General features: G+C 31.3%; 2 protein-coding genes and 1 non-coding gene across 5 annotated transcripts; all 3 read left to right on the top strand.

Moving 5' to 3' along the window:
• Nucleotides 1-658: 658 nt before the first annotated feature.
• LOC25493900 (RHOMBOID-like protein 12, mitochondrial) lies at nt 659-6,128 on the top strand. Of its 2 annotated transcripts, XM_024781121.2 has the most exons (9): nt 954-1,096; nt 1,365-1,515; nt 2,145-2,265; nt 2,715-2,834; nt 3,305-3,415; nt 3,853-3,891; nt 4,442-4,546; nt 4,648-4,689; nt 5,765-6,128. In XM_024781121.2, the coding sequence occupies exons 3-9, from the start codon at nt 2,248-2,250 to the stop codon at nt 5,852-5,854; spliced, it is 525 nt and encodes a 174-aa protein (XP_024636889.1). In that variant the 5' UTR covers nt 954-1,096; nt 1,365-1,515; nt 2,145-2,247; the 3' UTR covers nt 5,855-6,128. The 2 variants fall into 2 exon arrangements, with proteins under 2 accessions (XP_013458009.1, XP_024636889.1); XM_013602555.3 differs by lacking the exon at nt 1,365-1,515 and having other exon boundaries at nt 659-1,096.
• Nucleotides 6,129-14,163: 8,035 nt separating this feature from the next.
• LOC25493899 (kelch domain-containing protein 3) lies at nt 14,164-20,577 on the top strand. 2 transcript variants are annotated; one of them, XM_024783015.2, is made up of 11 exons: nt 14,164-14,569; nt 14,801-14,950; nt 15,279-15,446; nt 15,847-15,999; nt 16,114-16,266; nt 16,750-16,914; nt 17,029-17,202; nt 17,957-18,143; nt 18,266-18,452; nt 19,462-19,717; nt 20,162-20,577. In XM_024783015.2, exons 1-11 carry the CDS (start codon nt 14,389-14,391, stop codon nt 20,218-20,220), a joined length of 1,833 nt encoding a protein of 610 aa, XP_024638783.1. In that variant the 5' UTR covers nt 14,164-14,388; the 3' UTR covers nt 20,221-20,577. The 2 variants fall into 2 exon arrangements, with proteins under 2 accessions (XP_024638783.1, XP_013458008.1); XM_013602554.3 differs by having other exon boundaries at nt 14,167-14,569; nt 18,269-18,452.
• Nucleotides 20,578-21,903: 1,326 nt separating this feature from the next.
• TRNAT-CGU (transfer RNA threonine (anticodon CGU)) lies at nt 21,904-21,975 on the top strand. The gene has a single exon. It is a non-coding gene; the product is annotated as a tRNA-Thr (tRNA).
• Nucleotides 21,976-26,808: the final 4,833 nt, after the last annotated feature.

Raw genomic sequence — 26,808 nt, 5'->3', positions numbered from 1 at the left:
TTTATTTTCACCAAAAATACAATTTTGCATGACATGTCGTCGTAATATTATTATTATTATTATTATTATTTTGGTCTAGTAGCCTAGTGGTTATAACTCACGCAATTAAATGTGGAGGAGTGAGGTGTCCGGGGTTAGAACCCCGGCCCCTGCATATATTATTATTATTTTTAATAAAAAGTTTACGTGAGTTAAACTTCGATCCATGACTGAAGATTGAGATAGACCTCAAAACTTAAAGAAAGCTATAAGTGTACATACATATCATCCATCAACGAAATCATTACCTCAACGGTTGGTTGTGCCACTGAATAACTTGCAATAAATACATCCATAATTGTTATATTGGAATTAGATCATCTAGATTTCAAATTTAATATTTTAGATTTTTTTAGTAAAAATTCTATATTTTAAATTTATAAAATTGATATTCACATGAATAAAGTTAGCAATCTACCAAAAAAAAAAAAGTTAGCAACATATTTTTAACACACATTCAATACAACCATTTAAAATTTATTAATTTTATTTCATATGAATCTACTAAATTTACATGCAATCCATGAGCTTTAACCACCCAAAAAATGTGTTATTAGTTGTCATCTTGATGCTTGAAAATTTGACCACATTACAATCTAAATTCCTAAAAAGCAGTTGAAAATAACCACTTTTTTCTGTTAAAAATAAAAAATCACTTTTTACTTCCTTCCAACACTTCAGCTTATGATCAAACAGTGAACACAAAAATGCAGAGCTTAGTTCGCCGGTTCACGGCGGTAACACGCCATCACAACAACCACCACCACCTTCAACCCAACCTCACCTTCAACCCTCACCGTATCTCCCACACTCGTCCTTCAACTCACATCGCCCAACCTTCCAATCTAAATCACCACATTCCTTCACCTTCCTCCGCCATTCACTCATGGCGTTTCCTTTCCACCAAAATTCGTTCCTCTTTCTCCCAACCAATGATCGTTCGAAGGAACTATCTCTCGAGTGTCAAAAGCATCATTGATCGTAGATTTCCCAGAGTTCATTTTCATCGACAGAACTACATTTCAAATTGGAATAATAATTCGTATCGGAGTGGTTGGTAATTTTCCGTCAGATTCTCTATACCCGTTCATTTGTTTACAATCTGAATTTATTCAATCTCAATTTTGTGATTATAATTTGGACTGAGATTTAGTTTAGGGTTTATGAGGGTTTTGCTTCTATATTTATCTTCATCTGTTATTTATCACCTGGATTTTACCAAATTTGAAATCTTTTTACTTACTAATTCTTATGCTTATCAGTAATCACTATTTATTTACTACAGATAAAACCCTGATTTTTATTAACAGCATCTTTAAACCCAGGGGTGGATCCAGACATTTGGTACATGTGGGGCTAAAATCTGACAAACATTTGCGGGTTGCTACTGACAAAAGCAAAGCTAACCTCAAAAGCTTATGAATCGTAGCAAATATGTCTCACTTGTTTGTTTAATTTCCACAAGTTTTGCACAAGGTTGTTTACTTGTTGTTCTTATTCTTAACATATTGTGTTTTATTTATAAAGGGTAATAATTATTTTGGTCCCTGAATGTGTAAGGAGTGACCATAATAGTCCCTCAATGTTTCGAAATTTTAAATAGTCCTTGATTGTGTGCACTTTGTTAGTCAAAATAGTCTCTAATATTAAAATAATTTGTTAATATTGTCATTTTAGTCCTTCAATATACTTACTTATTGTCACTTCAAAAACTATTTTGACTAATAAAGTGCAAAATCAGAGACTATTTTAAAATTTTAATACATTGAAAGACTGTTGTGACTATTAATTACACATTCAGGACCCAGATAACTGTTATGCCTATTTATAATTAAAAAAATATGGAAGTTCCATGTGGGGCTTTAGCCACATGGACTGTGAATGGATCCGCCCCTGTTTAGACCTATGAATCATTGACACAAACACGGACTCGACACTCACATGTTGAGACCGGTAGTAATTTAAGAAAATGACATAATTGAACGTAATCACATGTGTCATGTCGGACACCAGACATGCCTTCGATCGGAAGTTTATGTGCTATAGAGGTTTAGGCTTTTACGTGTTATATGGGATTTCAATAATATAATTTGTCCTTTTTGCAGGAAATCGTGGCTAAACAGGCTAACACCAAATGACTTGGTTCTGGGGTTGGTTGTAGCTAATGTTGCTGTTTTTTTATTTTGGAAGATAGCGACTCAAGATTTTATGCTAAATAACTTTACAGTGAGTTTCTTGATTTATAAATTTTATTCAACTTACTTGTACTTGTAGATATATTTGCCCGACATTTGCTTTATATGTAACACCCACCTGTTATATGGGTTTATCAAATGTTTCTTAGGAAAGTTGTCGATACAATTGTATAATTTGTATTATTGCAGGTGTATGATCTATTACTATTATCTTTGGAGATGTATAAGTGTTCTTACCTTATTTTTACTGAGGATAGAAAGATAAAATATAGCTCTTTCATGCTATAAACAATTCCGAACAGCCAGCGCATCCTAATATTTTATAGATTAGTGTAGATTACATCAAAGTAGTAATTGTCTCTGGATTGGCACTTTACCAGCTGTTGAAGGATGAAATTGATAAATGTGTTGTTTTGATGTTTTTGCCTGCGTGTATTTAACTTCATCTAGAGTGCTGATTCATTTATTTTCTGTTTACAGATCTCTTTGGACAATATTAAGAATGGACGCTTGCACACTTTGATCACCAATGCATTCAGTCATGTAGATGCCTGGCATTTAATGTCCAACATGCTTGGACTCTACTTCTTTGGATCAAGTGTGCGGATTCTTGTTCTCATTTTTTTATCTTAAGTTCTCTCTCATATGTTCACTTTTTTCTCCTGTACCTTTTCCTTTTCATATTATAACTTCTTGATATCCTTGTTACTAGGTGTTAGATTTAGGAAGAAAACCAGCTTATATGTGGAATTTCAGTTTGTAGTTTAAGCAGTATCTACTAATTGTTGGGACTTTTAATACTACGCAATTTGAAGACTGTGATTTTACCACGTCCACTAGCCATCCCCTCATTTCTCGTATTACTGATATTTGTTCTTTTTCTCAAATTTTGTAGTTAATGTAATGTCTTTTTCATTTATTTGCCTTACTTTTTGGTACACACAGTAATAGATTTAATTATTCGATAGTGACATGTAACTTGACTTGTTAAGAACATCTGTTTGTGTAACCAGTTATTTGTACAATTAGCTTCATTAATACTTAACTCTTTCCAATTGGGCTTTGAGCAGATTGCAAGTAAATTTGGACCTGAATTTCTGCTGAAGCTATATCTTGCTGGCGCAATCGGTGGTTCTGTTTTCTATCTTGGGCATCAATCCTACAAGTCTCTTACATCAAAGGTCTAGTGATGATTAGAAAGGACACTGCCTTTCTGCCAATTCTAAAACTTTCTTTTAAAAAAAATTCTGGGTGAAATAAAGGAACAAAATCTTGATTTTAAGCCTTCACCAGATGCTAGAAAAAATTGTAATTAATATGCTAATTGATTCTTCAGCCTCAAACCTTTGATATATGGATTTCTCGATTTTACTTTCATTTTGCTTTAAAGTTTGAAAGCAATTTTTTTGTTGACAAATGTATGGTTTAGTATAGAATGATAATAAACATTTTGTAGCTAAGGTGCCTAGTGTATATTTTGTTAACATATAAGCAAAAGTTAATATTTATACTCTTGGTTTGAACTTATAATCTTTTGATCGAAATACTTTGAAAGATGTGAAAAATCATCAACATTTTATTTGACTTTTAACATTTCTCTGCATCTTGTTTGCAACAGGGCTATGGAGCTATCAAGGCTTCAAAGGACTTAGCATTGGTGAGCTTATAGTAACTATTCTATTACTGGTTTCCCTTCTTTAGGGAGTATATGAGGCGTTATGTAATTACTGATGTTCTTGGTTTCACTTGTTAATTATGATTTATGAGCAATGTGTTTTGAGGGAATGATTTCTACTTTTATTCTGTATTAATTTCCTTGAAGACCCTTCTATTCAGAAATCAAATTGAATAGGATGTTGCCTCATAAATTTCATTTAAGGTTTAAAATTATGTTTCTAGTACCTCTATGGAACACAATTGTGTAAATAAGTTTCATGGCCTGTGGGTATCAATCAACTATATGCTGACTATTTGTCTCCAACAAGTTCGCCAAGTCGCAGAAATGTCAATATTTGTTAGTCTGCTTTTAAATAAAATACAAAAAATTTCTTCTATGAAATTATAGTTAGGTTATCAAGTTTTTTTTTTTTAGCTCAGACCGTTATTATCAAGTTTTTTTTGTATAGTCATTGAATGATTACTTTCATTTATCACTTATGGCATTAGTTAAACTCATTTTAAATTAACCTGAACTTTCCAATGATTAGGGAGCAAGTGGAGCTGTGAATGCAGTTATGCTGCTGGACATATTCCTCAATCCAAGAGCAACTATATACTTGGACTTTTTTATACCAGTTCCTGCGGCGTTGCTGGTAAGCTGTTATCTACCTTGTGATAAGTCAAAAACTGAAATTTGCAAGTCGAATACTGACATATCCTTTTCTCGTGTGTTATAAAATTATGGCGAATCAAGGGGATCTTTTTGATCGGGAAAGATATGCTGAGGATAATAGAGGTATGATGGACCCTGTCGATCTTATATATATATATTATGAAGTATGTACTCCGAACACGGACACCTGACACGACACTGATATGGACACGTCGACACCGCTAATGTAAAAAATATAGACACCGACACAATTACATATATGTTAATTCATTTAAAGACTGTCTAAAATGAAAATTAAAATACATATATAAACATCCAACTTGAGCAATTTATGTCATTAGAAAATGTTCTACAACAAGATATTATTTGACCTTTATTTATTCATCTACTATCAAAAAAGCTAAAAATGATATAATCAACTATAATGTCTATAAACCCTTATTAATCAACATTTCTCAAAAACATATGTAACTCTTGTATCTATGGTGTGCGGAAGCAAGAGAGAAAAAAAAATTGTTTTAGATATTTGTTTGAGTTGTCCGACACGACTCGTATGAGTGTTATACAGGTGTCGGACATCGATCGTAGGAGTGTCGACGTAAAGAAAAAAACAATTATTTAGGACACCGGTTTGACACGTGTCGTACGGGTGTCATAGGAGTGTAGTGTCGGACACCGACGCATGTTGGGCACCGCGACACGCCTAGTACTAGAGGCGTCCGTGCTTACATTATCATGTTTACCTATTTTGCGTAGCATTTTCCATCTCAAGTAGCTTAGTTGTTCGAGAAGGATCACCAAGCTCGTAGTCATAACTAATGCTATGATATCACCATAATTTCTACAAATTTCTGAGATTTAGTAATACTAAAATCATCAAATTGATGCAATCTAGTAGGTCTGTCCATTGTTATGAAATTTCTGTACAAATCACTAGTCTTTTTCTGATCATCTTGATGCTTTAAGCCCGTAGAAAGATGGTGAAAGTGAAACAGATGACCTTTTTTTTTTAGGCAGAGAATTTATTAGTTTGTTTTTCTTGTCCCTTATTTTTCCTTTTAATAAAAAAAAAAACAGCTACTTACCAGGGAAAAACAACAGCTAGAATACCGTTTTCTTACACAACATGTTCCTTCTCAAAAACCAAGCATTAACATTTGGCTAACATTATAAATAAATGTTGGTTTTCAAATTGTAGGGAGACAGTACGATATCAGGATCCGCGCACTTGGGGGGCATGGCAGTTGCAGCCATAGCATGGTCAAGAGTTCGGAAAGGAAGATTTTAAATCCTTTTTCAGACCTCCGCAAAACAAGTTTTTTACTTTGTTAATTATGATGCTATAATCTATCATTTTTAATTAGCAACTATAAATTAGGTGAAGTTATTGGGTTAGAAGTTATTAAAAAATAGTTATTCTGTCAAAAAGAAGTTATTGTGTTAGATTTGAATTAGCAACGCATCTACTTCATATGAACATACTAGTGCTCACTGTATCAACGTAGTTGGGATTACCCTACTCTATTTCAATTCTTTTGCATGCCATTTTATTTAAAAAAAAATGCACATACTAGTTTAAAAAAGTCAGTTTTTTCTTTTTGGTTTAAATTGTACTATGTGTATCCATAATATTAAACCATATACTAGAGGTCGAAGTTTGTGTCATGAAACTTACACTCACTCACCATAAATATGTTCTGATACATGTTCTGTTCGACATCAAGCTCAATCTTATTGTTTTGTTTAAATTTTAAAGGATATGTTGTGAATGTTTAAGTGCAACTTTTTTTTATTGCAATGTTTAAGTGCAATTTTATGTCAAAACATTTTTTTAATTAAGAAACTCCTTAAAACCAGTCAAATTGCCGATTTAAGATTAGTTGAATTTTTATTTTTATCAAAAGAAAAAAACTAAAAAAAAAAAAATTAAAAAAAAAAAACTACAACAAGAAATTGAGTTTTCATAGCATTAGCTACATAATATCTAGATAAAGGAGACGAATGCAATGGTTCTAAAAGTGAGAATGTGATGAAATAGAATAAATGGATAATTGCAATTGATTATTCATATATGAGAACCAAATTAGAGTTGTGTTCTTGGCACATAAAAGAAGAAAGGAAAAAGATAGAAGAAGAATGAGTCATAAGACTAGCCATTAACTAGCGAGTACCAAAGGGTAAAGAGCAGTGACTTCATCAATATTCTTCATAACCATTATTGATAATCTTTCCCCTATTTATGCACAACCAAACCTTCCTTGATCTTAGAATCACTAGTTACATGTCTATTTGCCTCAACAAATTATATTATGCCAAGTGTAATTACTTCTATGTCCAATTTGAATCATAACAAAAGACAAGTAGGGATGATGTTAAGCTCATGAGCTTACTACTCTATAGGGGATATAATAAACAATCAGGGTCTCTGAAAGATGGATATGTTGCACAATATTCTTCCTAGTGATCTTTTCCATCACTTTGGAGCATTAATGTTTCCCTCTTTGCAAGCATAAGCCACTGGGGGTGTTCAAACTCGAATCAAATTTAAAGTAGAACTGCAAGCGTTAATGTTTGTCATATTTATATTAAATTATAATTACTATTAATATTTTGATTTCTCATAAATATCTCAACAAACTACATACATTACTTTGAACTTATTAACTAAATATTTGGTTTCAATATTGAATAATTTATAATGGACCCGTTTGTTTTGGATTTTTTTGAAAAAAAAAAATATTGTTAACCAAAAACATGGTTTTTATTTTTATTTTTGTAGTGTTTGTTTCAGTTTTTAAAAAAAAAAATCTATTTTTTCCTTAAAAAAAATTTCATTTTAAATTTTAATCTTGAAATTTAACAAGTTTATGTACTCAAGAAAATTCTTGGTGAAGGTTAAATAAATAAGATTAGAATGTCTTATGCAATTATTTTATCAAGGAACATAATGTTCTGGATAATTATATAGTTGGAAAATGATAAAACAATATAATTAAGTGTGGAATGTCTTGGTAATTAAGCAATTGTTTTATCGAGGACCATAATGTTCTGGATAACAATTATATGGTTGATTTAGAAGAAGAATGATAAAACAATGTTGATGATTAATTAAAGACTAGAGTGCTCTATATAAATATTAAACAGTTATATTTAATTAGGTCCAGATTGTTTTGGATAGGTTATTATCAAATATTATGATCGTGATAGTGTGTGAGTAGTGTTTAAAGAAAATAATAAAAGAGTAAGGGTAAGAAGATAACACAAGGGATTTATCAGATACATCCAAAGCACGTGGCTACTTCCAGTCCTCGCACTTCGTATGAGATTATCCACTATGGTATCCAACTATCAGAAACTTTTGAATAGCACTATATGTCCTTGATCACACCAGATCAATCTGTTACACTCAGCACTCTGTATTATCAACATCAGCATGCTTCTATAATTCTTTCTCAGACTATTGTAATGAATAGAGTTAAGAATAAAATAAAATTTGTATGATGAGTGGGTTTTGGATCAAAGATGTTTCTCAACTCATGTTTGAGATTCTGATGAACAAACTCAAATGATTATAATGATCTAAAGATATAGAGCAGTGGTTTGGAGTTTGGAGTTTGATGTTTGTGAAGAGTTTATGTTTAGTGAAGATTTCACTCAATATGAATATTTTTGGTTTTCAAACTCTTGCTTTGATCCTTCAATTCATCTTGTATTTAAAGATGTTGAGATGTTTGGCGACCAAGTGTTAAAAGAGTTGTTGGACAGTGAAATCCAGTTGTCATAAACTCCTCTTGATTTTTCTTTTCTTCTATAAATAAAGAGCATATTGTCCATAATGTTCTTTTACACATCCAGAATATTCTGGATGTAAAGGCACTTGTGTATTCTGGATGTCCTTTGATGATGTCATGTTAATTTTCCACGTGCTCTAAACTTTCATAAAATATGTTCATGAATGGACTTGCTTTCTTTTCCTTAATTAATCGAAAATCCCATTAAAAGCTCGTGACAAATTTTCTTTATTTTGCAAAGTGTCCATGTCTCATTTATGTCATGCTATCCTTTTACGTTCATGATAAAATGTCTTTTGGTGAGACAACATGAATGTCTTGATTTTAATTTTAATGATTCAAAAGTTGAATAATCTTGTAAAACTAAATTTCGCCTATATGCTGATTTGACTTTTGATGTAAATGTTTTATTTGCTTTGTGATACCAGAATGAGGATTACAAGATGAGATAAATTTAAAATGTGTGTAATATTTAAAACATCAAATGAGGATTTTTTTTTTCTTCTACAACAAATGTCCACTAATTTAAAGTGATAAAAATATCAATTTGTTTTATATGCGTGTACTCGCTAAGTTATCCACTTTGTGTCCATTGTGGATTTTATCCGAATATATCATGCATAAAGTTTTTTATCATCCTTAATTGTTGCCACTATTATTGTTTTTCTTCTTAATACAAGCGGATAGACGGACATTAATTTTTTCTTCTATCCGCTTTTCTACTATGACTAATTTTCTATAAAAAGATATTTCAATTTTGACATATATGATGAAATATTTTTTTATGAATAAGATTAAAATAATAGTGTTCAATATTATTTCTATTGTAACGAGGTTGTTCTTATTTCAATGGGACTTTGCTATTTTTTGCAATTAATAATTTAACAGATATTATAAAAAGATAAAGTAGTAAATAAAATAGTTTAGATCAAAGGTAAAGATGAAAGAAATAACCAAGTACAAGATGTAGATTATATTCATTTGATATTATATATATTCATTAAAAAAATCTTTTATTTTAAGGACAAAAAAATGTAGGTGTGTTTCCTTACATACTTTTCGTATGGTTCTTCATATAGAATTAACCTTTTATGGTTATAACAAACTTTGATAAAATTTTGGTAGATTTGAGGAATCATAGGAGTTATAAGTAATTTATTTTATGTGAAAGCCCACACGAAAAGCATTTAAGAAATACACATAAATTTTATCCTTTTTTTTTTTTTTTTAAAGGATCCTTGTTTTAAATCTAGCAAAAAACCTAGGTGCATTTTCTTAGTTGATTTTTGTATGATTCCTAAATAAACTGCTCATGATTTTTTTTATATCCACGTTTTTTTTCAAAGTTTGTTACAACAAAAAAGTATTTTTAGCAAAAAATCATACGAAAAGTACATGAGAAAGTTCGCGTAAATTTTGTCCTTGATTATAATTATTTATTTGTTTCTTGGTTTTCTCCCTCATTAAATTTTATTTTACCTTATAGCGTCCCTTTGCTTGTTTGGGGATTGGTTGATTTGCTCTTTTTGTTTTCCTTTTCTGTTTTGATCGGAACTTTGTTTTGTTTCCTTTGACACTTCTTGTGCTAGGATACAAAAATTTTGTTTATATATCTCATTTTGGCTTGTTCAAAAAAAAAAAATTAACATAGCTTTTGCAAATTTAATAGATAATAGTGACCAAAAAAATTAATAGATAATTCATTCATTTTTTAAATAATATTTTTAAAAATAAATTGATAGAGAAAATTTTAGATTGTTACAATTTGCTCAAAATCATGGGCAAATTTGCCCAATACGATTAAGCACGATACTATTAAGCAAATTTGTCAACAAAAAATACTATTAAGCACACATTGGTTAACCTATAAAACTTACAATTTGCTCAAAATATTGGGCAAATTTGCCCAATACGATTAAGCACAATACTATTAAGCAAATTGTGATTAACGGTGCTTATACAATTTGCCTGTGATTAGCAGTGTTTATATAGCTTGCTTGTGTATAAATATTTTTCTATTATCTTGGCAAGAAAATCTCAATAAAATTGGAGGCTTGATTGCTTCAAATGAAATTCGAATCATAGTGTTGATACGGTTAGTTAGTTTAGCCAAAATTGCTTGGGAAGAATCATCGAAAAACAAAGAGATTCGTCTATCACAAACTAACTAAATTATGAATCACTAAAAAGAAAATATCTAAACCTAGAAAATGACAAAACAGTCAATAACAGAACACTACAAAAATAGAGAAATAGCAAAAAGTTTAATATTTTTTTTTTTATCAATGATGACCGTATGCAGTGTCAATCAACTCTGGTATGAAGGAGGAAGAAGACATCACATTCTTCAACTTCCACACACAATCCATCACCATCACATGGAGGAAGAAGATATGAAACAAAAAGTAACCAGTAGCATTAACAAGAAATAACAAAACGAACCAACTCTCACATAGCACCATTAGAATCGGTGTCATAGTTACAATAATCATCATTAGCAACATCATTAGAGGACAATGTCTCAGTTTTATCACGAACCAACTCTCCGTGGTCAATCCACTCCTCAGCCTCATCAAGAAAATAGTCAGATGTTGTTTTCTTTACTTCTTTCTTGATATTTTTCCTCTTCTTAGTGGTTGACTTCTTCTTAACAACAACATCAGTGTAAAAACTTAGGAAGATATGAGAAATATTTATAAATTCATTGTGTGTTTCAAGTACAAGGCCCAAAACATTCATTAATAACACAATGACAAATAATGTTCTTAAAAAATAACTTGATCTCAAAAAACTGCCTTCTTCAATTGCTTGAATGTATTCTTTACCATACACAAATAAGTCGACAACAAACAAAGCAACCTCTTATAAACGAGTCTTGAGGGAAAACAACAATTTTATTTATATCCTCATAGCAAGTTGGACCTTTGAATATAATGAGTGTCATCCTCAAATAGAAAGGTTCATTTGTACTACGGAGAACCTGAATTAGTCAACCTATAGTAATCCTTATCTTTCTTGGTCTTCAAGTTCTGGTTTTTTTGACATACAAAGACTTAGATACAAACTGACCATAAGTTCAAAATATATTTAGACATTTCTTTTAAACAAATATTTAACAGACATGACTCACTTTTATAACTTTATTTTAAAATTATATCTAGATTCTTTATAATGTTTTAAACATTTCTTCAAAAAAATACTTAAAAAATTTAAAATTTGAAGGATTTCGTTTCAACTGGTAAAACCGTTTGCTTGCAAGAAAAATTTGTAAGAACTAAAAGTTGGAGACCATTTTTTAAAAGAACCAAAAACAAAATATTAAAAAATTTAGAGACTAAATTTTGTCTCTCTATGGATTATAAAAATGAGTTTAATTATGGTGCAGTGCAAAATGACTTTACACAATTAACCAATAACATTCTGCCACATCATTTTATTTTTTAAATCAGCTTAATTTAATTAAAAACCCTAAAATTAATTCTGGTTCGGTAACTGCGCATAGGTTGTGTGCAAAGCCATCGTTCTCACTTCTCATGTTGCCTTGATTCTGGTGGTGGCTGCAGTGCATTAACGGCGACAATCACAGTGGAGTTTTTGGCAATACGATTACATGTTGACGATTGATGGAATCACACTTATGCAACAACAACAATGTTCAATTTTATCTCTAAGATATAGACTCTGGCTCTCCAAATTCAGTTCTCATATGTGTTTATTCACACCCAACCATGAAATACCATCTCAGACAATTTTTAATTTTTAATTTTAAATAAAACAATCATTCTTTGTCTTTGCTGTTGCTTAACAAAAACTGTCTTTAAGGTTAAGGATGCTAAGGCTTGTGGGTTAAAGCGGTAGGGAATGGCGGCCAACAACGTCGTAATAGAAGAGACCGACAATGTTGGAGTTTTACTTCAATTAAACTGTTTTAAAATTAAGTGATAGTGATGTGGCAGAATATTATTGGTCGACTGTAATATAGTTTTATATCGTCGGTGCACCATAATTAAACTCTTTAAAAATATATTTTATAACCAAAAATTTAGCTTCATATTTTACTGAAATAACTTTTTATACATTAAATATATATTTCACACCAAAAAATTCAACTTACAAATTTCTCATGTGGCTAAATGTTATTTGTTGTTGGATACACTACCTACGATTCTTCAAATACAACCGATATCTCACCTTATTACAAACAAAGTTAACTATTTTATGTTATTATTTTTAACATACCTTTCATTCAATACAAAAACATCTAATACAAATAGTTGAGTAAATTTTTTTATAGAGCATAAAATACGACATTTTAGTAAATTTAGCTTATGTTTTATATGATTTCGTGAAAAAATAATAATTCATCTTTAATATAAAATCTAAAAAATTAACTGCACTTAACTAATTTTTTTTCATCGTCCTAATTATTATTTTTGCTTATAATAGCAATAAAAAGGACTAAAGGAGTACTAAAAACAATGATGACATATACTTGTTACAAGAATGAAAGCTTATTACAAACTCTTCCTATCTTCTAACTAGAGTTTTCAAAGCAAAATATTTTCGTATAACGGGTTTTTTTTTAAGGTCAATCTTTGTCTTAATCCAAACTATACATGGAATAGTATCTGGAGTTTCTTGTCAAAACGAGTGTGTGATGCGTAACGCTGAAGTGGAAGACGAGAGGCATATGTAACTTGGTTGTTCATACTCTATTAATTTTTAGAATAAGCTGCACTTGTGGCAACCGATTTCCCATTTTCACATTCACCTAACAAATTTTCTGGTGCCTTTTTCTCTGTTGTCACATGTTTAAATGAAGATGTTAAAGCCATTTTTGTTGCTAGCCCTTGAAGCATATGGTGTAGTTGAAACACTTTACTTTGCAAGCCAAAACCATTATCGGTTTCTTAATCTTGCAGGCTTGTTTCAGAAGTTATTAGGGATTATAATTGGTGTAACATAGCCCTTTCTTCACTTAAAGCGTAATCTTTTACAAAAAAAAAAGAAAGAAAGAATTAAAATAAATAGTTTTTTAGCGGAAAATAAACACTTTTGTTAGGCCCAAATTAGGAAGAAAAAATAGAATATTACGAATCAAATTACAATACAGAAAAAAAATCTTTGAATATTGTATTCACTATGAAGAAATATGATTTTATTATAAATATTTTATTTAAAGAGACAAATTTAAATATATTTTTATTCGATGAATCTATCTTTATCTTATTTTAAATAGAAACGTCTATTCAATAAAATAAATCAAAATTCCTAGATTATACAAAATCTAGAACACCGTGCATCGATCTTGGTAATATAGTTTTTTAGGGAAAAATAAAATCATTACTAAATATATATTAAAATTATACAATTCATACAGAGCCCTAAAAACATCCTTAAAAAAATAGGACCTTAAAAACTTTTTTTTTTTCAAAACAGAGAAGAAGAGACATATTAAAAATTCATAGTTTTTTTACTAAAAAAAAAATTGGTACAAAAAATTCATAGTTATATTTATAATTTTTGATGTCCAGTAGCGTAGTGATTAGATCTTAACATGTTCAAAATTCATAGTTATAATATTTCTAGTAACTGAGTAAAGTTCACGAGAATTTAATATCGTGTGATCAATTTTTATTTTTGGATTATTAATAAGAATTAATTAAATAAGAAAAAAAAAAGAGAAATAAATGAAGAAATCTAAGCAGTAACTGATATGACACGTTTGACACCAATATTTCGTGATCCAACCACCTTGAATTGTCCACGTGTTACACGATGAATCGAAGAATTAACCCTTCTGTGTTTCAGTTTCACTCTCTCGCTCGCTCGCTCGCCGTGATTTGACACTTTAATCTGCTTTGCATGCCCTTTCTTCCTTCCATTCACTCATCTCATTTCTTTCGATTTCACCCTCTACCCCACATACCCATTTTTTTCTTTTCAAATTAAAAAAATAAAAATAAAAAAATACTAAAAAGTTTATATTTTTATTTTCTTGGGGTATTGAGTTTTCTTCTTCATCTCGAAAATGTGGTGGGAAAAAGTTGAGGTGAAAACGTTGAACGGAAAAGAAGATTCTGGTGGAGATGGGCCAGGGAAGAGGTGGGGTCATACTTGTAACTCCATTAATGGTGGTAGACATATCTATGTTTTTGGTGGTTATGGTAAAGATAACTGTCAAACCAACCAAGTTCATATCTTTGATACTGGTTAGTGCGACTCTCTCACTCTTCACTCTTTCTTTTTTTAATTTTTTAATCTTTGTAGTAATTGATTTCCCATTGTTGTTTGCTCTATCTTCTGATTTAAAAAATTTGATTTCCAATTTTTTTTTATACCTTTTATGTGTGTCCTTTTATTTTATTTATAATTTTTTTTATTTTTTATACGCAATTGTTCTAGTTAGATAATGTGAGCATTTTCTATTTGCTTATTTGCAGTGAATCAGACATGGAGCCAACCTGCAATAAAAGGCACCCCACCGACCCCGAGGGACAGTCACACTTGCAGTGTCGTTGGTCATCGACTATTTGTGTTTGGTGGTACTGATGGAACAAATCCACTCAAGGATTTGCACATATTAGACACTTGTGAGTACTTATCATCTAACTCTATTGCTTTAATGTCCATTTGATGATTGCTAGCTAGCAGTACACTATTTGATGCACTCTTTATTATGTCGAAATCTATGTGGAATCTACTAAACTTAAAACATGGGGCCAATCTCTATTTAGCGGGCCTCGTATGAAATTTATTCAACAATGAAGAGAGTGTGTGTTAGTGGTATCTCTAGCCATTTCTATTTCAAAAGGTGAAATGTTTGGTTGACACTTATAACTACTGTCTAAGCTAAAACCTGAAGATCTAGTTACATGCTGTTCATATATTTACAATGTTCTGATGCTAAATTGTTTTTAGCTTTGCAAACTTGGGATTCTCCAATTATAAGAGGAGAAGGGCCAGAGGCTCGTGAGGGTCATAGTGCAGCAGTTGTTGGCAAGCGGCTTTATATCTTTGGAGGTTGTGGAAAATCCGCTGATAATAACAATGAGGTCTACTACAATGATCTTTACATACTGAATACAGGTAACTCTGCCTTATCATGCTGCGATACTGCCAGTCATTCATCAAGCCAGTTCGCTACACAATAAATACCCTTTGCCATTTAAATGAATTATGATAAACTGACTAGGATTTCTTATTTTGTTGATTATCAATGTAAACCAATTAAAACTAGTCACACCCGACTTGCTTTTTTAGGCATATTATAATTTCAATTGTGAATGAAATAAGGGAGTCAGGGGACTCTTGTTTGGTTAGATAGTGAGAACTAAGGGCAATGGGTTTGGATTACTTCAGGCCGAGCTTTTGAACATTTTAGTTGGTTTTTCATTTATCTTCTTACATTTACATTTGTATTTTTCTTTTGATTGAAGTATCAGACGTAGATTATTCTGATAATTCATTTTCGCCGTTTCACTTATAGAGACACTTGTTTGGATGCGTCCTACAACATCAGGCACGCCACCATCTCCTCGTGATAGCCACTCATGCTCGACGTGGAAGAACAGAATTATTGTGATAGGGGGTGAAGACGGGCATGATTATTATTTGTCTGACGTCCATATCTTTGACACTGGTATCAATCTGTTTTATCTTTTTCATTTGTTTACTTCAATGAATTTAATGATTCACAAGTAAGGGACATTTATCAGAATATAATGATATTCGTCTGAACTTCTGTAAATATTAGATACTCTGAACTGGAGGGAGCTGAGTACATCAGGCCAATTGTTGCCACCTCGGGCTGGTCATTCCACAGTTTCTTTTGGCAAGAACTTGTTTGTTTTTGGTGGATTTACAGATGCCCAAAATCTATACAACGACCTTTATACGCTTGATGTTGGTATGTTCAATATAGCTTATGAAATACGCTTTTGTCTTCATTTTTTTTTTTTGTTGTTGTTATATTGTAGTTTATTTGTTTAAGAAAAGCAGTTCCTTACTGTAAGTGCAATTGCTCCAACTTTTTCACTACACTTCTTGTCGATGTGCCAGTAACTGTCTTTTTACAACCTTGTTTTCTTCTGATTTCAGTGGAACAAGTTATTAAAACATTTATTCAGAAGATATTTAATGATTCACATGATCAGAGTTTTACTTTGTCATGTAGCTTTTCCTAAGTAGGGTCACTTGCTCAATATTTTTTTCAAAATTATTTCCCTAGTGACTATTGTGATACTTATGGTATTTTCATTGTTCCGAAAGATATATAGTTAATTTAATTTATCGCTTGTTGTTTTCTGTTCTGAAATTAATAGCATGACATGTTCATTAATATTGATTGAGTTGATTTTCTCTATGATCTTTTACTTCTTATACTATGCAGATACTGGTATTTGGAGAAACAATACAACTACAACCAATTGTCCTTCTGCTAGATTTTCTGTAGCTGGTGACTGTTTAGACCCATCTATGGGTGGTGTTCTTGTGTTTATCGGCGGTTGTAATAAGAGTCTTGAAGCCCTGGATGATATGTATTACTTACATACAGGTTCAACAAAGTGTTTTATATTTGCTAGTATTAAATTTTTAGAAAGCAATCATTTGGTTATGGCATTTCTCTATATCACTGAATGACTAATTTTGATATATTTCTGACTTCTAGGTATTTCTAGGGAAAGTGAACTGAGACCAGAGAAATTATCTATGAAGAAGATACTGAAGCTGAAATGCCAAGAAGACCAAAATCTCATTCCTGGCCAAAATCAAGATATGGGTAGATATGGAGTGGGTAATGATGCCGGTCAGGTCACGACTATGATGAATTATAGCCAGCCAAGTAAGAATTTACCTTTTTATATATAAAGTTTCTGCTTCATAGATATCACAAAGTCAAATTTTAACTATGGTTTTAAGCTTTTAGCCTATATCGACCTTGATATGTTGGATTGAGGAATTTATTCAAAGGTACATGGGGCGTATGCACGAGGGTTTGGGATATTTGGCTAATTGAGTTTAAGCAGTACCGGTGTTGTCAAATATTGCCATGGCGTATTTTTGAAAAACCACCATGGCCAATTTGTGCATGATGGCAGCGCCATATGTCGGATTTTTGGCTATTCGCCATGGTCCACCATTGATGACATTGGGCAGTACCAATTTGTGTTCATAGTTGAACTCTTTGCAATAGTCATTTATTCAAGTCTGTGTTTGCATGGAACAAGTTCCTCCAACTAGTATGCATTAATCTTTGATGTAGAGTATAGTCATGGCAAGTCAGTGTTGAATAAAACTCTGTCGTCAAATAGCGACGCAACATCACTATTGTGCAGCGGAATTTGAACAAATTGCTAGTGTTTCGCGATACACTTACACCATTAAGTACAAAGTTTTGTCAAGTAGCGGCTATAGTGGCGCTTTACCACTGCAGTATAGCAGAATTTTACCAACCCACTATTTTCTATGATCCACGATTGACTACACTGGAATAAAATAAGAAACCACAAGAAGGGCAAAATGAATGGAAACAATGTTTGACTAGTTAAATTTTAATGTACCGATTGAGAAAAGCTAAATATGCGTCATAAATACAGGTAGACCAAATATCCCGGCAAATCAATCACTGCCTCTACATGGAAAGAAAACATTTGAAGCCAAGGTTACTGAAAACATCTCAGAAGGATATACTATTGAAACTGTTATTGATGGAAAGCCTCTTCGTGGAATTCTGTTTTTAAACAAACAAAACTCTCTTCACTCATCTGCTCATGCTTTCAATAGGTATGTCTTCTCAGTTCTTCCCCTCCCTGTATACTTTTGTCACTTTTCATTGTGTTGATAGTATTAAGCATAAATTTTTATGCAAGTTTATTTGAACTTCGAGAAATGCTTAATTATCAAAGCAGGAAAAGGACTGCTGGTGAAATTGATGGTGTCATCTCAAATGGTACACATTCTAACAAATTGAAGACTCATAAAGTGAATCAAATGGAAAATAGACATTCAGAATCTCTTTATCACAGTTCTGAAGCTGTTGTTGCACTTGCAGCAAGGAATCCAATGACTGCCAATGCTTCGGTTAACCACAAGGTCAAGCTGTTTTCTTACTTATGTTGGTCTGAGTTCTAGACGCTGGCCTGCATATCATTTATATCTTTTTCCTTTATCAAATATACACCTATTAGAGACTTCTTTGGGGGGGTTGCCGTGACAGAGTCTCAAACTTGGGATCTCGTAGTCACAAGGTAACTTCTCCAACCGTTGTATCGATGGACTTTCTTGAGTAAATATAAAAATATTGACTGTGATTTAGTTGAGCTTTCTTATTAAAAGGAAATTTGTCATAATGTTATGATTTAATATTGTCAATTTATCATGTTTTCTTGTCCTTAGAATTTCCGGAACTGCTACAAGCGATAATATGCTGTCTTTGGGATTATTGGATTTCCAGAATTTTGTTTTGTAACACACGCTGTACATATGCTCCTTGAACATGTCGCTATTTCCTGTAAATTATTAGCACAATCATAAGATTCATTTCTACAACTTTGCCTAAAGTGTTTCCTCTTTGATTTTTTTCACCCCTATGACCTGTGGCTGTTGTAATTCAAATGACATGTGTCGGGGATATCTGTTCTGTACAATAACAATATCTTTCCTTTATGGTTAAATTATGTTTGGTTCTATACATCTTATGATTTTTCCTTGGTAAGATGACATCGTTGATTCTCAAATGAGGTTGGTATACTTGGATTTTGTAATTATGGGTTGAATATTGTCCTGTATTAGTGTTGCAAATAGCGAATGGTGGCAGGCCTAAAATCTGCCATATAAGCACACCATTGCGACTTATGGTGCCGCCGGCAAGCATCCCTTTACAACTTTCCTACGGGGGTGTCAAAATAAAATCCGCCACACCTTGCCGTCATTCAGTAGTAATGTCCTTTATTGAGAATTTGATGTCAATTTGTGAGTCCTTGTCTGCTTATGGTGTTCACAGATGATAGATGACAAGCTAATGATCTGTATCCATGTGAATTCTGGCTTGGTCTTTTTTAAGGTTTCTTTTATAAATACCTGACTATCTACTATCATGCAGGTTCCTACCAACCCAGGACTAGAAGCTGCTTCTTTGAATCGAAATGCTGAAAAAATTGAAACACCAACCTTGGGGGTAAACTTGAAAAATGATAGAGCAAATGATGTGACAAACTCTAGAGTTGAAGCCCAATCAAATATGCCGATTTCCAACTCAGAAGTTTCAAGACTCGATAAAAATAGTGATCCATCAAACTGCAACACAGAATTTATGAAACCCGCCACAGCTGAGAGTGCTGTGAATTTGTCAAATCAAGGTATAAAACCTTGTGTGTGCACCTTGCGTTATATAGATTTCTGTTTTCTGCATTCAAAGAGCAACCGATATTTTCTATAGCTTAAGTTGTTAAATCTATCTAACACGTCTCCTCACTCAAGTGCCTTCTGGGATTGAAGCATGGGTGGTACATAGAGGCTCACCATGTTAAAACTTAAACTTTTATTTAGTTGAATGGGAAAACAATAAGGATCAAACACTAGATTACATTGTCAGAGGCTATGCAGATTTATCCGATATGCATCGAACAATTATTGATAACATGAGGTATTATGTTCGAGAAAGGAAGTGATTTTTCGGAACTGAAAAAAGTAGTTATGCACTATATAGTTTATAGTTTCAATATATGTCTTGTTTCTAGTCATATAAAGTGAACCTTGGTTTACATACATAAATCAAATTTTCCTATGAACTTGTATTGTAGGTGCACTGGTGGATTCTACAATACCAAGGACAGGAGAATGCAGTGAACCAGCAAAATGAATTTGAGTTGAGGAGAGAATGAAGACCTTGTTTGCTTTGCATTTGTACATACCTTGTCTTCTGAAGGTGATCATAGAGAGGTCAATCAATATAACTGGTGGTATTGGTATAGGCTAACATCGTCAACTGGTCGGATACACTATTGTGCTGACGCCTTTTGATCTGAATTTTTTATTGAACAAAAAACCATGATTACCTTAGGTGTAGGTAGTGATAAAAAGTAGTTCTTAGTTTGAAACCAATAGTTTTCTGTTTATTATTTCCATTCATGCTGCGTTCTATCATTTTTGTAAGAAGCTTGCCTTAATTTGATTATGTTATCAGGTCACATAATGAAACCTTATTTTATTTTTTTAATTATTGTGAATTGGGTCAAACTTTATCTTAATTGGTTTGAGACGTGTTGATTACTGGGTTGCAACTTGGAACAAGTTGTGTTTGTCGATAATATGGACAAGTTTGTTCCAACTGAGTGACATGTGACATAAGTATATATGGTTTCTTTTGTTGCTTGGAAGTGGGAAAATAGAAGAATGTGGCCATAAGAGATGTTTATAACATTCTATTAAATATCTTATAATTGATTTACTTCGTGAAGGATAACACGTTTTAAAATTTTAATTACTTTATGACTTTATTTTTTTGATGAATAATTCATATGGACTGTGTTCAAAACAGTACCGAATAGAGAGCATTTTTAGCATAATCAATATCTATTATTAAAAATAAAAAATCAATGAATAATATTTTAATATAAAATTTCATACTAATAAAATAAATATTTCTCCCTTCATTAAAAAATATATTTGATTGGTCTAAAAATTGGCTTACAATTATTATTTTAGCGAACATCCCAATGCTAATAAAATGAGCAATTCTTTTTTGTTTTCTTAGGGTGCGTTTGTTTCAAGTTATAATTGTTGATTTTCGGGAATAAAATGATAGAAATGTATATGCCTATGTTTGTTACAAGTTTACTAAAATTTATTCCTTGGTATAAAATGTTCCTGGGAATAGAAAAAATTTCCCAAGGAAAAGGGTGGGAATAAAGTTCCCATGGAAATGGGAATAAATTCATAAATAGTTTACCTATTATAATCCCTATTTTTATGGTTCCTAGGAATATTATAAAGCTAACCAAACATATTTTTCCTAAATTCCTTGGAATAAAATTCCCATCTTTATATTCCAAGGAATGTTATTCCTAAGAATAAATTTGGTAAACTTGAAACAAACACACCCTTATATCTTACAATTTTTTAGTGGTTTAGACGTGGACACCACACCATATTTGCTAGTAAAAACGATCAATTCTTTTAACCAACCACCAACCATTTTCCTCAAAGCTCTTCAAGGTTCTTCCATGAAAACAAATTACGTTCAAGTTATGTGTATATGCCAACAATTTGGCAAAAGATAGAGAATCAAAGAGGTAAGAGGATACACATCCCTTATATTCTAAACAAACAAAAGGGTCTAATACTCTTCCTTTACAAAACGAAATTAGAATGATATATTAAAGATGTATTGTTTACCAATTTTATTACCAAATGGAGCTTGGTAAACTTTTATAAGAAAATTGGTAATACTTATAAAGTACAACTTGGTAAACGATGAAATATGAGCTTCGATAAATTGGAGAAATAGATGATATATAAGTTTTGTAACAAAACCTAACAACAAGCCTCCGTAGCATAGTGGTATTGCGTTCGCTTCGTAAGCGAAAGGTCGTGAGTTCGATCCTCGCCGGGGGCTTTATCATTTTATTTTTAACGGTTGGTACTGTTTGTTCTTTTTTGTCAACACCAAATTACACTTTTACATAAATGTATTTAATCACAAATTATTTTTTCTTCAATTGTTTTTTAATCAGAATCCAATTCTCTCAAAATCAATTATTATCACCTTATAATCAAAGAAACACTAAATCATATTCTTTTATTTGTATTGGTCGAAGTTAGGGGTGCATTTGCTTCATGACTTGAAAATTTATTTTCAAGATTTGCTTTCTTAGGACTATTATTGAGAGTATTATTCTTACAAATGTGTTTGATAAAATTAAGTACAAGTTCACTTTATTACCGCAAACATTCGTAACGTCGAGATAGTTTTACATAAACACGAATATGAATTAAACTATTTGACCACACACAATAATAAAGAAAACTAAAAGATAAATAAATTAGTCATGTTATGTGAGTGTGTCTAAATTTTTTAGATTTCAGTTTGTCCCTAAATAAGAAATTCTTCATAACCTCACTTCCCAAGAATGTTTGTGGTAATATTAAAACAAACACACCTTAATTATGATCCATTGTTGCAACTTGCAAATGTGAATGCTTGTTTACATTCTCTTCTGTTCAATTAATTAACGCAAACAAAAAGGAAGAAGAACAAATGTACGACAAAATGGTCCCCTTTATTATTAACTAATGTACAGCTACAGCAATATAGCATAATGGATATGATATAGATATAGATTGAAATTGGACCACAAAGTCCTTAAATTTCGCTTGTAGGCAAAGACATGCTATTGTTCTGCACGCCTAAAAGAGCTTGCAACTTACCCTACAAAAGCACCACGGATTTATTCTTACTTGTTCTTCTATTATTGGTTGTTTGTATTTGTACTAAATCTTTCTTATTTTATCAACGAATGTTTGGTTTAACGAAATGGGATAAACTTCATCAACGTGACAAATTAATGTTTGAATTTTGACTGAAAAAAAATACTCATATTTAGTGTCATATACATCTACGCATCGAATATGATTGAAAAAAATTATGGGAAAAAAGTCTTTCTTATTTTTTATTTATTTATGTTTTTAAGAATATTTTCTTGGAAATCGTCTTGTGGAAAGTGTACTATACGAATCAACTTGCTTAATTACTATGTACACAACAATACAAAGATATATAGCAAATAGATTATGATTTTTAAAAGAGTGTGTTGAATCATTGCATGCATGATAGAAGTTTTTTTCTTTGGCAAAATGAAAGGTTTTGTTAAAGCTTTTAACATGGATCATATGCGATCTAATGGTTGAATTTTGTAATTCAATTACATCTTATCATGCTACAACCACACTAGACGTGCCATCCAGTTAAAAAAATGTTTAGTAAAATAGAGGACTTGCAAGTTGCAACTATTATATTATAAATCAATAACAAATTGTGTAAACCGGTGAAAATTAAATTTCTAGTATGATCAGTTGGTTAGTTAGTTAATTGAAAGTTTGAGAAATTAGTTAGTGGTTAACTAGTTATGATTTAATGTTTGCAAGTGAAAAGTATGCTAGTACATTTAGTGATGTGATTAGCAATAACACACAATATATTCCCTGATAAAATCATCTTTCCAAAACTCTTTTCTTCTTTATCAAGTAATCGTGTGTGTAAGTGAACAAAATGAATTTGTTCCAACATATTGATTTTGTAGAAACCAATCCAAATTTCAAAACAAACTCTTCCTAACTCATTGGACGATTTCAATGGTTGTTCTCAATGTATCTTTGTTCGATAATTAGAGCTAATGGAAATTGAGGTTTTCTTCTATCCAAATTATGTTGGATGCATTTTCGTAAAAATTATTTGGATCAGATTTTGGATTTATTTTTCAAAATCAAATCAAACCGCATACATAATTTTTAGGCTAAAATATGGTTTTAGTCTCTGCAAATATGTCTCGTTTTGGTTTTAGTTCCTGTAAAAAAAAAATTGTTTTTGGTCCCTGCAAAATTTTTTGTTTTTGAAATTAGTCCCTCCAGGGACTATTTTAAAAAACAAAAAATTTTGCAGGGACCTTTTTAAAAAACAAAATATTTTGCAGGGACCAAAAACTACAAAATCGGTTCAGTCATCATGTGCCACGTATGCAAATCATCACAAAATGGGGTCAGGGACTATTTTAAAAAACAAAAATTTTTGCAGGGACCAAAAACTATTTTTTTTTACAGGGACTAAAGCCAAAACGAGGCATATTTGTAGGGACTAAAACTATATTTTAGCCTAATTTTTAATAACTTTTTTATTAGTATATATGATATATTGTATTAATGATAATTATAAGTTCATTTCAAATATATTTGATTAATGTCATTATGTAATATTAATTTTTTTAATAAGTAGTCTAGTGGTTAGAAATTCATCTTTTACGGTAAATAAGTGGGGATCCAAGGTTTGAAGTTCGAGCTTTGAATATATAATGCAATCTCCTGGGTTAAGTTAACGAATGAAATCATAAGATTGAATTCACACACCAACAAATAAGTGGGGAATCCGATATTTGAAGTCCAACCTTTGATGTATAATTCAATCTCCCGAGCAACTGAGTTAAGTTAACAAATAAAATCATAAGATTGAATTCACACATCAACGCAAAACGTCCTCTCAACCAACAAATAATTAATTTGTATCAACGGAAACCAAATAATAAGTTCAAGAATATGTACCTTGTTTGAGTTTAGCTTATCTACTTTTTTTTAAGGAAGTTTAGCTTATCTACTTAACAACTCAATTTTCAACCGTAATATAGTATTCTAAATCAAGTGGATGGTAATGTATGTAACACATCAAACTTCACAACCGCTAAACCAAGCAATTGAGTTAAATGATTAACAAACTTCATCAAAAATGAATAGTTTAAAATAACCTAAATTTGAATGGTGAAACAATTCTTAGGCATTATTTATTTATTTCATGGTAGAACTCTAAATTGTCAAGACCTATTTCTCTAGGGTTAACATAGGAAAAAAAACTCCACTGCTTCTCTAAAAGAAAATAAAACTACAACTATAAATGTAACTGTCTCGTCAATTAATAGTCTTCTTATTATTGAATTTCCTTTATTTTGTAATTTGAATCAAAACCTTAGAATGTGGACCACATGCAAATAAAGCTTTTGCTCATTTTCTTTGATGTCATCTTTAAAGGTTCCCTTAAAATTACCCAACTTGTGTTACTGCAATAAAAACTGGGTCTCTCCTTTAATTTATCTTGGATCTTGTGATATATTATTGTCTACTACTACTACAGGCAACAGAGACTGTTTTCAAATTCAGTCTCTGTTTGTGATTTTATGTTGCTTCCTTTTCAAAGTCAGAAAGAACTGTAGATTCCAAAACATTTTTTCACCTTTTCACTTTGTGTTCCATTAGAGGGATTATACGCTTCCATATTTAGTTCTATGCACTTCTTCATCAATATTTATTTCTTTCTTTTTTTGGCCCCTAGTAGTCATTTTATTGTTGTTTATGCTAATTTGCTATTGCATGCATGACAAAAAAATAATAATTAGGAGAATTCTTTAGTATACCATTAAAAATATGTAGGTAGGTACCACCATGGTGTCTTTTTTTTTTTTGGGTAAGGTAGGATCGTAAATAAGTGGAAAATTTATGGTTCGAACTCCAACCCTACACATTGCCCCTACCACCACCAATATCTATAAGTTAAAATTAATTTAAATTGTAATTTTTTGGGTGCAAATTTACTTAAAAAAATCATCTAATTAACATATAAAAATGTTGCATTAAATGATTGGATGTTGGGTATTAAGCTCAACAAAACTGTCCTGACAAAAAAATAACTCAACAAAAGTGTATAGTATTAGTATCCCCTCCTCAAAAAAAAAAAAAACACTACAATTAGAATTTTTTAATTAGTAATAAACATTTGAGAGTTTGAGTAAAAAAAAATGAAACGTTTGTGACGGGGAGTTGGGTGACATTGGTCAATCACAATGTTTGTGTTTCTCTCTCTTTCACAAGCATTGTGACATTATGATTGACGAATGCCACCCAACTCTATATCACACAAGTGTTATCTCAATAAATTCTTGTGACCTAATTAAACAGGAATTTCGAACCCCTATTTTATGAGTGAAAGTGGAAACTTTTTTTTTTATCATATTCATCAAGTTGGACAATAAACGAAAAAAAGAAGAAGAAAGAAAACCATGCATCAAGAACAAAACAAAACCATTACATATATATGTTCACTTGTCATTCTAGAATGTTTTCATGTATGTATTCCTTTGCTTAGGATACAAAACCCTTATCTGCAGTCTCAGAATTCACTGCTTGTCTATAACAAAAGAAACCAATTTGCATTGTGTTTCTCAATATAATGCAACTTATTAAACCAAATTAATTTGTATTGCGTTTCTCAATATATATATAATGCAACTCATAAAAAACACATGCATGAATTAATACTACTCCCTCCATTCATTTTCTTTTGATGTTTTAGCTCTTGACATAAGTTGTAAGGAGTAATTAAAGTATATAAACATTTGTGTGTTTTTTACTTAAATGTTCTTATTTATCATTAAATTCATATGTGATAAACCAAAGGTCACAACTACTTTAATAGTTTATTGTGTTTTCCAACAAAGGTAAACTTGATAAAACAATAATGAATTCACTAAAACATCAAAAGTTTTAGAATATAGTTGAAGTTCTAAAACATCAAAAGAAAATGAATGGAGGGAGTATATGATATAAATACATATAAGCATTGACATATAACTATTCACATCTATACTATCATGCATGCCACCTATATATGTCAGGCTTAAACAAGCTCAGT

This window comes from Medicago truncatula, chromosome 4 (genome assembly GCF_003473485.1).
Source record: "Medicago truncatula cultivar Jemalong A17 chromosome 4, MtrunA17r5.0-ANR, whole genome shotgun sequence".
In the NCBI taxonomy this organism is placed as follows: Eukaryota; Viridiplantae; Streptophyta; class Magnoliopsida; order Fabales; family Fabaceae; genus Medicago; species Medicago truncatula.
The sequence above is the reverse complement of the archived record's forward strand: the minus strand, read 5'-3'. Positions and strand labels throughout refer to the sequence as shown.

Excerpts from the sequence above, each read along its gene's own strand:
- LOC25493900 (XM_013602555.3), top strand. The coding sequence starts at position 747 with ATGCAGAGCTTAGTTCGCCGGTTCACGGCGGTAACACGCCATCACAAC. Across the intron at positions 1,097-2,144 it reads AATTCGTATCGGAGTGGTTG|GAAATCGTGGCTAAACAGGC; the intron begins GTAATTTTCCGT and ends TCCTTTTTGCAG. Across the intron at positions 3,892-4,441 it reads CTTCAAAGGACTTAGCATTG|GGAGCAAGTGGAGCTGTGAA; the intron begins GTGAGCTTATAG and ends TCCAATGATTAG.
- LOC25493899 (XM_024783015.2), top strand. The coding sequence starts at position 14,389 with ATGTGGTGGGAAAAAGTTGAGGTGAAAACGTTGAACGGAAAAGAAGAT. Across the intron at positions 16,000-16,113 it reads CGTCCATATCTTTGACACTG|ATACTCTGAACTGGAGGGAG; the intron begins GTATCAATCTGT and ends TGTAAATATTAG. Across the intron at positions 18,144-18,265 it reads TCTGCTCATGCTTTCAATAG|CAGGAAAAGGACTGCTGGTG; the intron begins GTATGTCTTCTC and ends TAATTATCAAAG.